Raw genomic sequence first — 13,826 nt, forward strand, 5'->3', positions numbered from 1 at the left:
AAAGAGCGGAAACAACTGCTAAATAGTCGATCAAAGAAAATTAATCGCTGACAGCTGAAATAAGTGATTAAAAGTTGAAATCATTGTCTGTTAACGGCTGGGAAAAAATATAAAAATAATATTCTACAAATATTCTATCAGTCCTATTTATCTTCATGTATTTTCTGTTTATTTAAAACAATAAAAAAAAAATAGATAAATAGTTTTAGAAAACATTTTTAAAAAAAAAAAAAAAAATTAACGGCAAAAAAAGAAAAATTAAAAAAGTGAGAACAAAAATTCTGGCACAATATATAAAATAAATATTGAAAACATATTAAAATATATATATATATATATATATATATATATATATATACTTAAAGATGATTTGTCATACATGTATAGAAAAAGATACAAAATTTGCAAGATATAATATTTAATAAAATGTGTTCTATTTATTACTCTATTACAACAATGAAAAAAATAGATGAATAGTTATAGAAAACCCTTTTTTTCAAAATAAAACTAACAACAAAAAACAAAAAGAAAACAAAATAATAATACATTTTTAAAAAAGTGAGAGCAGAAATTCTGGCACAATATATAAAATAAATATTAAAAAAAAAATAAACAATATTCTTCAAATATTCTACGAGTCAAAAATCAAAAATACCCTTAAAGGTGATTTGTCATACATGTATAGAAAAAGACACAAAAATTGCAAAATATAATATATACGAATAAAATGCATCATTCTATTTATCATCCTGTTTAAAACAATAAAATAATATATAAATAGGTATAGAAAATATTTTTTAAAATAAAATAAAATGGACAACTAAACAAAAAACAAAAAGAAAGCAAAAGGGGGGGGGGGGTCATTTAAGGTAATGTGTCAATCCTCGTTAAAGAATATAACACTTTAAAGAGTCTAATGTTCTCTGTCAGTCAACTTTATGTGTCAGTCCTCGTCAAAAATAATGCTTTAAAGAGCTAAAACAACCAAAATTACTTGTTGACAGTTGAAATAAGTGATTAAAAGTGAAAATCATTCTCAGGTTCCAGCTTCCCCAATATGAGAAATTGCCGCTTGTCTTCCTTAAATCATTTTTTTCCCTAAAATGATTTAAGGAAGGGGAGATTCTAATCATGGATATGCAGCCAACAAATCTGCAGCAACTGTGTGATGCTATCATGTCAATATGGACCAAAATCTCTGAGGAATGTTTCCAGCACCTTTTTGAATCTATGACAACAAGAATTAAGGCAGCTCTGAAGGCAAAAGAGGGTCCAACCTGGTACTAGCAAGGTGTACCTAATAAAGTGGCTGCTGAGTGTATATAACACATTTCAAAACAAAGTTACAATAAAAACAATAATAACTTAAAAAAAAAAAAACACGTACGAGATAAAGAAAACAGGATAAAATAGTATAAAAAGTGCCATCAGTTAAGAAAACGTCTCACAGTAAGTGATTTTTAAGAGAAGATTTAAAAGAGAATTTGTCTAGAAGTAATTAAGTACTAACTTAAGTAGTCATGCGTTCAAAAGTATGTTATAGTTTTACACTTTTACTCATATACAAAAAGTAAAAGTACTCATTATATGGAGTGCCCCATTTCAGTTTAATGTTTATCATGTTATTGTTTTATAGCTTTAATGTTGTAGCCAATAAAGGTGGAGCTTATGTCTATTGCTTTATAAACTGCTTGGTAGTTTAATCATTGATAGTAAATCACAATGTATTTGTTTTAGTTTTGATATTATGTATTGATTGTCTAAGTTTACAAAGAAAGTTGTAACTAAAGCTTAAAAATGAATGCAGTAAAGTAAAGAGTACAATATTTGCCTCTGAGGTGTAGTGGAGTTGAAATATAAAGCAGCATAAAATGGAAATTCTCAAGTTAAGTAACAGTACTTTTAAATTGTACTTAGGTACAGGACTTAGTAAATTTAATTAGATACCACCAGTGCACACAGTTTTTACTCTTTTCTGACATGCTATAGACCAAATTATTAATCGCCTAATCAATAAAAGAAGCATGTTCATCTATTATAAAGATAAAACTTAGTTGCAGCTCTAGAAGGATGCAGTAATTATATTCCATAGTAAGTCCTCTTTTGATTATTTCCTTGATTAACAGATTGTTTAATCTTTATGATATCAAATGAAATAAAATAAAATAAAATGTAACAGAGTTGATCAACCATTTATTTGGATAATCGAATGATTGTTTCCAGTCTAGATACAATAAAAATACTCGGTGACTCCTTGCTGGAAGATATAACATAACAGATATAACAAGACATAACATGTATAACAACATAACATCATCAAGGGAGAGGATGAAATATTGTACAAATAAACTGGGGCTTAAGCAATTAGCTGATAAATCAGTTAGCCGATTAATAGTTTTGACAGCCTCGTCAACCAAGTTCTGCAAGTATATGAACTTGGTTTATAGTTTGTTTTTTACATTTTATAGACCAAATGTTCGATTGGTTACTCAAATGAATTAAGAGGACAATAATCACTTCTGGCTCCACTGACTACAACACACACTGGAATATTAGAACATGTTTTGTTACATCACATGTGTCAGTACGTCATCATGTCTGGTCAGCATGTTCCTAAATGTTGCTGTGCACACACTTTTGTTTTAACCACAGATAACAAAGGAATTTTCCTTTGTTTAGTTGTAAATCAGCACCCTGTTCATTCAGTGTTTCTGATGTGGTGAGTTTGTGGTCAGGAGGCAGCAGTGGATACTGTTGAAGGAATACTTCACCCACAGAATGATCGTTTCTTTATGAATTACTCACCTTGTGGTAACTTTTTCTCCTCTACAGTAAACGAAGAATCCAAAAACAGAGAAATTGTTGAATGAATGGATTAAAAAGGGGGCTGCGTCTCACACTGAGCATATGACTGGATAAATTAGACTTGGATTACACTACACGAGTTGTGTGAGAGTTGTTAAACATGGACCCCTTTTACTCCAATCTATCAAGAGTTTTCTCTGTTTTTGGATTCTTCGTTCACCGTGGTCGCATGCCAGTAAAACGAAGTTTTCTTTGTGAATTCAAGGTAACATGGGGTGAGTAACTGATATACAAATGATCATTTTGTGAGTCAAGTATTCCTTTAAATCTTCATTCTGAAGTGTATTTGAGGTTACAGTATTAGTGTGCAGCACCTGACTGAAGTCTCTAACCATTAAATGTCTTCAGGGGAGGCTTTTAAATTTATCTATTTCCAAAATATCAACAGCATCATCATGAAATGTTAAAAAAACACTCTTGTCATCAGAAACCTTTGACCCTAATCATCCTCAGGGCAGCTGAAAGATGACAAGGCAGAAGAGCTTGTGCCACTGCTGATACCAGACATTGAAAAAGACGTGTGGTCATTACAGCTCAGCAGTTTTCGACAACACTCTGTCAAAGGTTAAACGAGCGTGTCTACACTCCTTATACAAAGTCCTGTCTGCATGCTGAATGTTCAGGTCAAAGCTGACTGCACAGGTTGACGTGTTCCCGAACTGCTGTCGACCATCTGCCAACAGAAACAGTCTGTAAATGGTTAACGCGGCCTCTCCGGTTACTTCTTATAAATTCTGCGCTAAGCCAGGCCTGTGATTTATGAAAAACAAACAGTCTTGATGCCAAAATCGATGAGTCATGATGATTGTGTTGGTTTTTCCTTCTATAATTCTCTTATTTTTTTCAGTGGCTCAAAAGTACAAATTGAATCTAATGAGGATGACACATCTCCATCCTGAAATCAATCAGTAACTAAATCATTTTTATCATTGAATCGTCTTCTCTCTTGCAGGCATTTGAGGAACAAACCTGACAAAACCAAACAGCACTCAGGACCTTGGTCAAACAAGCACTGATAGGTGAAATCAGTAAACCTGCCAGAACTTGTGTCACTGTGTTCATACACTGTTCCCGCAGGCTTGAGCAATGCTTTATATAGTAGCCAGGCTCTGTGTAGTGTTTACTGTACAGTCATTCACTGTTAACCCCCCGTTAAAGCCTGATCAGGAGAGCAGGACAGGCTGATATATCCGAGAAAGAACAATGGCCCTTTATGGAAAATTGAGCTGTATTAATGACTGTCACTCCCCTTTCTCCCTCTTAAATCTTCCCTCAGTTAAACCTAAGGTCATTGTAGTCCCTGCCATCTCCTGCTTTGTTTACCTCTCCCCTTGCTAACACTATGTTGTCCTCAAATTCTCCCTCGCTCTGCATCACTCTCCCTCCCTTCCCGTCTCACACTTTTGGTCATATGACCAGCGGACTGACAGACTGTAGGGTGAGAGGTGAGGGAGCAGATTGGATTGTGCAACCTCTGCAAAGCTGCAAACCAGCAGTAACCTTCCAGTTTCTGATTGATGCTGCTGGTACACAAAAACAAATAATGCTCGTAAAATGAAAACATCAGTAGTCTGTTGCTTTGGCTCTCACAGGGTCAGAGTGGTTTTGTCGCTATAGGATCAGAGTCTGTCTCTTTCATGCGCAAAAGGGATCAGCTGTTGTTGATTCTCAGGCTTTCTACACACATGCATATGCTGCAGCTAACAGGCAGCATAGCAGAAGTATTTTCTCGCTCTCTAACTCAAGAGCTGATTTGTTCTGCCTGGAGCTGCAGCGGTGAGAGAGAGCCTGTGGAATGCAGATATTTGCCCGATACGCTAAGGGTTTGCAGTGTTGTGTAAAGACACAAGCTAAACTTTGTATCGTGGAATCTGTAGGTAAATCTGAAGCACTGCACTTGATGCATGATGAAAACTTAGAAAGCATAAATGAAAAATAAGGGTAAGAGAATTGAGTTATTTGTTGATCTTGATCTCTAGTCAGCACCCTGTAACAGAAATATACTGTGTTTTTGATGCTGGTGACTGCATGCATTCAACAAATTAAAGCGTGTCTGTCATCCACATTTCGAGATGCCTTTTGATCATGTGAGACAGAGTACTTAAAGATACAGTCCTCCTCAAAGTAACAGCTGAACAGCTTCCTTTTCTTCTATTAGTAGAGTCCGATTGATACTTCAGACGGGACTGTATTATTGCTAAATTAAACTGCAGTACAGAAATGCCAAAGACAGAGCATGGTTTTGTGTGTCTCCATTACAGAGCACTGACTAGGGTTGCAATGGTATGAGATTTTCACAGTATGATAACCGCCTCAGAACATATCGCAGTTTCAGGGTATCACAGAATTCGTACTCGTACTCGCACTTGTACTCGTACTTGTCGTCCTCCACTTATCCGGGTCCGGGTCGCAGGGGCAGCAGCCTCAGCAAATATACAGTGGTGGAAAAAAGTTTTCGGACACCCCATGCATTTGTGAAATATTGCATTAAGAATTACTCTTAGGTCTTCAGGTGCAATTTCTTTTAGTACAGTCACAGCCAAAATACTAAATAAATCCTAAAAAAGCCATTAAAAACTTAAAATTGATTGGTTTCATAAAAATACATAAGAAATTTTGAGTACTGGGTCATTTTGGTACCAGTGATGAAGGTCTTTCTTTTTATTAAAAGACACAATTTTTGTTGCCAAGCTTCATGTCTACATAAAGCCAGCACATTTGAAAGTTCTTCAGACACAAAAATGGCTAAAACAAGGAACCTAGCGCAGGAAACACGCCTGAAGATAAAGATTCTCAGCCAGGAAGGGTACAGCTGCCGCCAGATAGCCAGGAAGTGCAGATGCAGTCCTTCAGCAGTTGGATACACTCTGCAGAAATACAGACGAACCAACAGCTTGGAAGACAAACCAAGATCTGGGTGTCCAAGGGTTTCTTCAGCAAGAGATGACCGCATCCTGATCCGCATGTGCAGGCAAAACCGCCGAATGACATCACAGGAGCTTCAGCAGCAGTGGTCAAACCAAACTGGTGTCCAGTGTTCCACCCGCACTGTACGTGGCCGACTTTTAGATCATGGCTTAAGGTCCTACAAGGCTATCAAGAAGCCCCTGATCAATGAGAGACAGAGGTTAACCCGGCGTCGTTGGGCCCAGGCACACAAGAACTGGACAGCCAGGAATTGGAAGAAGATTTTGTGGTCAGATGAGTCCAGTTTCCAGCTTTATCTTCCTCCTACTAATGTGAGGGTATGCACAAGGCCAGGCGAAGCATTATCTCCAGCATGTACAGTACCTACTGTCAAGCATGGTGGAGGCAGTATCATGGTTTGGGGATGCATGAGTGCTGCTGGTGTTGGTCATCTCACTGTCTGTGATGGCACATTGAACTCCACCAAGTATTGTACCATTCTCGAAACCCACATGCTCCCTTCTGCGCGTGCACTGTTCCATCGAGCATAAACCAAAGAATTTAGAAGAATTAAAAGCAGTAATTCAAGAAGAATGGGACAAGATTACCCCTCAACAGTGTGAAAGGTTCGTGGGGAACATGCCAGCCAGGATTAGAGCTCTACTACGGGCCAGTGGCAGGACTACTAAATATTAATTTGATGATGTGATGGTTTATTTATTTTTTGTTCAGTTTTGAACACATTCTCTGTTATTTGTTGACTTTGATACCGACAATGTTGAGAACTGACATATTGAAACTGTCAAGAATTTAGTTTTGTTCGTTTTTCTTGTAAACAATAAACAAAAAAAATATATAATTTGTATTTGTTTGTATCTGTCTAATGCAGCCACACCTTTTGAAACACAAAAAAAGATTTTTCCACGAATATTTCATAATAATATTTGAGATTGTGTAAAATTTTAAGGGTGTCCGAAAACTTTTTTCCACTACTGTATGTATGTGATATAGTTTTACAGTTTGTCTTCAAATATTCAGTAAAAACTAAACAAAACTGATCTCTCATTTCTTTAGTTTGTGAACAACAACAGTAACTCAGAGTGAGATTCAGATTCTGTATCCAATATTAATAGTTCAACAAAATAAAATCTACCACAACTTACACATTTAAACAGCTCCCAAATACAAAACATGTCCCCTGGGATCTATATATGTAAATCAAAAGGTGATTTCCTTCTTTAAGTAAAATCCTAAATGATTGAGTTGTTTTTTTCCACCTAGACCTTTATGCTCTGCCATTTCTCCTCGCCGTAACCTGTGACAGGCTGCTATGATACCACATCTATCGCAGTCACATATATGGAGTTTTTTATCGAGCCACAAGTGTCACGTAGGTTGACATTACCAAAGGTTTATGATGGAATCACTTGACGACACTGACTCCTGTGTGCGTACAGCGAGAGAGGAGAGGGAGAGACGCTGTGCTGCTGCCAGAGGAGCCGCTGAATGAGTTCCCTCTGAGCGGTAACTCACTAAAAGTGTCTGAGAAGTCCAGGGCTGTTCATAAAACATTCAGGACACCACAGTTTATTCCACGCTACTGAAGCTGTTCCTCTTTTTGGAGTCAGTAGTAATTTCACTTTCAGCCATGCTTGTTGTTGCCGTGGGTAACAGTATGATGTCAGTAAGTTCAAATATGCCCCGCCCTCAATGAGCTGGAAAAACTAGTAGTTCATCACTCAAGTAGCCGTGGTCAAATTTCCTTATTATATAATCCTCTCAGAACTGACTCACAAGAGTCCTCAGAAAAGAAGAGACTAGCTTGGTAATGATCTAGAGTTGGAAATTACAAACGATGACTGGCAACACATCTGTCAGGAACCACAGAGTCAAACACCACATTTAGACTCCTGCAATACAAATGGATAATGTGTACTTATGTAACTCCGGCCCTCCTGCACCATTTTGATAATAACAACCCAGACCAATGCGTGAAATGTAACACCGAAAAAGGCACACTATTTCATTGCATATGGGATTGCCCAAAGATTAAAGAATTTTGGAAGGATGTACTTGTTATACTGTCCAAAATAGCTTTGACCCCAATAGTACTCTGTCCGAAACTTCGCATTCTCGGTTTGTTCTCAATGACCCTGAAACTTAATAACACTAAAAAAAAATATGATTATCCTATCTCTCCTTAATGCCAAATATACTATAGCTATTTTTTGAAAAAACACAGAAAAGCCTTCTATTACACAGTGGCTATCGAAACTTTCTCACAGCTTAGCCCTAGAGAAATTGACCTTTGGAAAATCCCGCATATTAGATAAAATGTGGAAAGTCTGGGCTCGGATATTTGCTTGCCACACCCGATCAGCCTAAAATATTTGCCCTCGCCCCAGTGGCTTTATCATTGTTAGACGATAGCCGCTGGGTTCTGAGATTGTAAAACGTTCTGCTCGCATGTGATGACATTTTTTTGATAACCTAACCAAGGGATCCTTATCAAACATGTTTATCTTTCAGGAGTAGTTCAGCATTTAGGGAAAAAGGCTTTGAGTTAGATGAGGAGATTGATACCACTCTCACACCTGTCCATTAAATATGTATAATGCTACATCCAGGAGATAGTTAGCTTAGCACAGTATAAAGACTGTAAGCAGGGAGAAACAGCTAGCCTGCAATTTAGAGTCAGATAACATAAATCTGACCTTTTGACAGATAACTAATACCGATATTGATATATACACTTACTTCCCTACCTCATTTTCATTAGGTTGTTACTTCTCAGCATATCGGCAAAAAAAATCCAATATTGTGCATCCCTGTTTGGTTTGTCCGTTCCGAGCTACTGTATAAACAACATGGTGGACTCCTTGGACAAGGACCTGCTCCCTATGTAGATAGGAAGGGCTTTTTTTGTGTCAGGTGATTATACGCTAATGAAACATAATTATTAAGATTAAATTCCATCTCTGCTGACAGATCCAAACTAAACCCTACACACTGGACCTTTGACTGACAAAAATCTAATGAGACCCATAATCAGTGCTTTATTAGAGACAAACGCACCATAATACCCACATACAGTGATTACATCACGTCTTCTGCAGGTAAAAAGATCTTTAAATGAAAACATAACTCACTGATACCTGTTCTATATTTACATTATAGGGTTATCATCAATGAATATGCAAACACAGCCTTGAAGATTTAATCAGAAATGCCAAGATCAGTCAGTGTCTGAGGGTTTGTGTACTTTTAATTCGTGGATCTTGCATTATGTAAGAGGCAGGTAATTGTATTCGTGCGTTCCTTTCTTGACATTCATTAAGTTAAGATAGACAGGTTCCAGTCGGATCACAGATGACACAAGGGAGTGGTTTCATTTCTTTACTCCTTTAAGATGAAGTGAATGTGATTTAAGGAAACAGCAGAGCGGTTGGTCAGCGACAACGTCTGGTGTCTGGTAGGAATTCATTCATACCTTGTGTTGCTTTAAATAGTGTGAATGTATGTTCTGGATATGTTTGTTAGCCGGCTGCCGGCTGCAGACTCTCAGTCCCTCTGCTGTGACTCACACACTTTGACTGTGACTATTTACAGCCTGCCGTTCAGCTGAGCTTTTTAAAGAAGTGAGGAAGGAAAGAGAGTTTCAGCTGGTTCTGACTGACGAATTGTCAAGCTTATTTTTGAAGGGCTGAACCAGCTCTTTGAGGTCTTGTGATCTAAGGCTGCAACTACTGATTATTTTCATTGTTGAGTTATCTGACAGCTGTTTTCTTGATTAATCAACCAATCATTGGTCTCTAAGGGTGATTTCATATCAGGTAGGATTGATTAGTACCATACCTGAGTATGATTGCCCCCTCTCCACTTAACCGTCACTCAGTTTTCACATTAGTAATGTTGTTCTATACCTGAATTGTGTCATCATCTTCATGACATTTTTGTTGTTGGACAGTGTAGAACAGGACGCTGCAGATGGACGCTGCTGCCCCAGCGGGGACCACTATAGCAGTGAGGAAAAGTTCTGCTCCTGGCTGAAGGAGCCACTGCTGTCAAGTGCAGAGCTCTTCACCTCATGCCGGAGCCTCTAACTGCCGGTCAAATACTACAAGTCCACAAGGGTGTTTTTTTAGACGTGAGGGGTTGCAACACTTCCCAGCATAGGACGCTTGATGGATGTGCCACAAGGCATGAGGGCTGTCTGCCACTGGATTTCAACCAAACAAACATGGTGGCTTGTTTGGCAGCCGTCTTTTACATTACGAAAATAGTTCAACAAAGTGTGTTTCTAAACATTTGAGGGCAGAGCCATGCAGTTGCCGAATCTGTCTTCATTTTTAGATCAGTACGGTTAGTTTTTTAGGAGTTTCCAGAGGTGGCGAGTTGCACCGGATGCCCCTGATTTGCATGAAGTAGCCTTATTCGACTTCATGGAAATGCAGAGTGGATGCCCTGTTTCTGGAAATGCAACAGGGCACCACTAGAATGCATTGCGCTGCTGCTTACATAGACTCTGACTGGGAATCTTGGAAATGACACACTTGTGGACATGACCTGGTGGTGGCAATGAAGCCGGCTCTGGGCTGTACTGCCATCTGATATAGCGGAATCAGTGTTAAACTGATACTGTGTCATACTCACTTACTTACTCCTCTTCATCCCCTATGTGACATAAGGCTTCAGTGAACTCTTTCCATTGCATTCCATCATTGGCAGCATGTTGCGCCTCTCCCCATGACACGTTCATCTTTTACAACTCCACTGTCACAATTCTGCACCAGGTGGTTTTGGTCCTTCTGGATTTTCTTTTGCTTGGTGGTGTCCATCTTTAGGCCAAAACACACCGCCAAGTGCCGCCTCCAACACACACAAAAAGTGTCGCGCTGCAGGGCGTCAACCAGATTTCTATTGCACACTCCAGTCCGCTAGGCTGGGAAGTACAAAATAGCGCTTTTTCAAGGACACTGGAAAAACAGGTTTGTAAATAGAAAATAATGGGGGCAGCTGTTTTGACACGCATCATACGCTGCTGGTGTGTTTTGGCCTTTAAGATGACTCTCTTGATCTGGCCCTGTTCCATTCTTAGCACATGACCTTGCCATCTCAGACATCTGTGTGTGATTTCCTTGGTAATGCTCCGGCTACCTGTTTTCTTGTACAGTTGAAGGTTGGAGATTTTGTTTGGCCAGAAGATCTTGGATATTCGTCTGATGCTTCCACTCTCATTATGTCTGTTTTGACCGTTCAGCAACTCTTGTGCATAGATACTGTTTCATAATCGCCTAAAAACACCTTGTAGTCACGTTAAACAGCAGTCCACTTAGGTGTTTTGATACAGTTGGTGGATCAGCGTTCTGTGCCCTGGCACACTAACGCAGTGTTTACACTAATCAAATAAACTGGACTTGGGGATCAAGTGTCCTCAGATACTGGGTGCCTGATGCAAAAACCCCAACAAACTGACATCATCAAATGTCTTGTTTTGTCCAACTAATAATCCCAAACCCACAATTTATTTAATTTACTACAACATAAGACCTATAAAAGTGGCTAATTCTCACATTTGAGAACTTGGAACCATCAAAAGTTTGGCGTTTTTTTTTTTTTTTTTGCTTAAATGATTATCAAAATAGTTGTAGATTAACTTTCTTTCAGTTGATTGATTGATTTTTCTACCACCACCACCAACAGGTTTCCAGTATATATAAATAAACTATGTGAAATGATATATGTCAGTATTTTAAAGAGGTACCATATTGCCAAAGTTCAGCCTAAACTTTTATATATCTTATTTAGTTTAAAATAAAATAAATCTATTCAAGCAGCTCTTTAGAAATGAAATAACATAAAAAATGGAGGAGCATTAATTCCAGATTATCCATTTACAGTCTGAACATGTGAATATTTCACTTTAAGAGAATCTTTTCTTGAATAAACCAGACTAAAAATACAGAAAGCCATTTCCTCAAGGCGAAAACTGCGGTTGAGAGCAGCTCAACAGAGTACGTCTTTTCTGTTTCAGCGGCAAGGAAGTGAAACACTGGGTGTGTGACACTCACACACCCACACGCATTCATACTCGAGGGGAAAACGTCACATTTACATGAGATTTTGATTCCATTAGTTTCTTTTCTAACCCCTAAAAGTCCCTCATCTCTCTTAACTCAATCTGTTTTGTTTTTTTTTGCAGGATAAGCATCACAACGGAAGGAATCTCTGCCAGGATACATCTGATTGTGCAGCTACACACATTTGTCAACCACTTCCCCCTTTTTCCTGTGGAAATTGCAGAGGACTCTCTGAAATGTCAGAATGGATCACGTTCAAAACCCTGAAACCTGTAAAATCTGGACCAGCAGCAATTTAATCATCATGGTTTGACTCGTACTTTTGGAACTGTCTGATCCTGATTCAAAGGCTGTCAGTCATGTTGGAGCCCGGATCTGTGGATGAGGGAGTATTATGTGGTTCACCATCAGTCTGCGAGTTTGTTTACCTGCCGTGTTTGTGCAGAGAAACATATGAGCTGAACATATTTTATGTGGCAACTGGCTTCTTCTCTGGACTTCTTGCTCTGCCTGCTGGCTGTGGCGGGGAATGGACAGTACCATTACGCTGTCCGCATTCCTAATACCCTGGGAAATGTCTACTTACTGAATGGACTTTTGTGTTAAATTTGAGGCAAAATGGAGGAACTCAGGACATCTGCTCACTGGAGCCTGTACAAAGACCAAAGGAATTTCCTCTGCTGAAAGTCTGACCCCAATGGGATAAGAACTAGCAACTCTGAACTGAACAAGACAGTTAGACTGAACAGGTAATTACTGAGAAAAAAAATTGGAGTACCTTTCTCCCAGAATGCATTGCCCTATGAGGAAGAAACGCCCCACACGCGACTCTGATTTCTCGGCTATCGCAGTCCCCTCTATGCACGGGTCTGGATATCTCGACTACACAGTTGAGACGCACGCTTCCAAATCCCTCGAGGTCATGGAGGAGTTCAGGCGGCAGGAGATGTTGTGCGATCTGGTGCTGCACGTCACATACAAGGAGAGGACAGTGGACTTCAAGGTGAGGCAACCATTAAATGAAACTGTTCTGTGCAGTTTTGTGGGATGTTTGTTTCAAAGTTTGTGTGTAAATTCAAATTTTTAAGCTTACAAAGTACAAGCAGAGTATCAGAGCCCTGAAACTGACTAAATGTAGTAAAATTAAAGTACAGGCTCAGAAGATCTGAACCAAAAACACAATTAAAGACAAAGTTTAATAGCATTAGTGGCGGCTCTAGCACATTTGGTGCCGTAAGCGGGCCTCTCCCAGCATGTTGTTTGCTGCAGCTCAGCAGTCAAAGTACTGCGTGTTTATTACCAAAATATAAATAAACAAAAAATTAATTAAAAAAAAAAAAATTAAAATTAATTAGTTCAGAAGTATAAACAATAATAAAATGTACAACATAACTTTCTAATTGAACAAGGGATGCACCAATTTACTGATACCAACATTTAAAGTAACAATTTTACCAATAGCCAGTACTGATGTTTTTAAATAGGTGTTTTTTAAAATTAAAATAAAATGTGCATTATGCTACAGTGTTTAACACTGGTACTTAAGATATTAAAATATTAAAAATTAAATGTATTTCATCACTGTGCTGAGGTTGTAAATGTGAAATTTAACTATGATAAATACATCAAAAGAATAAATGTTAACATAAGAAATATGTACGGTTATGTGCATGATAAAGTCGTATACTGAAAAATATTGCACATTTGAATAATTGCACCCAGTAGATAATTATGAATTATGAATGCAGAAATGAAGTCCAGATGCCAGTCTACTGACCCAGAGCGGCTGACACCCTGAGGGAGGAGTTATACAGGCAGGGATGACTTCCTGTGGCGCTCTGTGGTGCATCTTGGGGGAATGAGTCTGTCACTGAATGTGCTCCTGTGTCTGCCCAGCACTTTGTGGAGTGGGTGGGAGACATTGTCCAAGATGACACGTATCTTAGACAGCATCCTCCTCTGTGACACTGCCAC

The 13,826-nt window shown here is 38.6% G+C and overlaps 1 protein-coding gene across 3 annotated transcripts in view; it reads left to right on the plus strand.

Moving 5' to 3' along the window:
• keap1a (kelch-like ECH-associated protein 1a) overlaps positions 1–13,826 on the plus strand; it is a 28,294-nt gene that overhangs the window by 785 nt on the left and 13,683 nt on the right. For all 3 annotated transcript variants that reach the window (XM_049595855.1, XM_049595857.1, XM_049595856.1), the window contains one exon: positions 11,975–12,855. In XM_049595855.1, coding sequence (XP_049451812.1) covers positions 12,643–12,855 — 213 coding nt within the window. In that variant the 5' untranslated portion in view covers positions 11,975–12,642. The remainder of the gene's footprint in view (positions 1–11,974; positions 12,856–13,826) is intronic.

This window comes from Epinephelus fuscoguttatus, linkage group LG14 (genome assembly GCF_011397635.1).
Source record: "Epinephelus fuscoguttatus linkage group LG14, E.fuscoguttatus.final_Chr_v1".
Lineage (NCBI taxonomy): Eukaryota > Metazoa > Chordata > Actinopteri > Perciformes > Serranidae > Epinephelus > Epinephelus fuscoguttatus.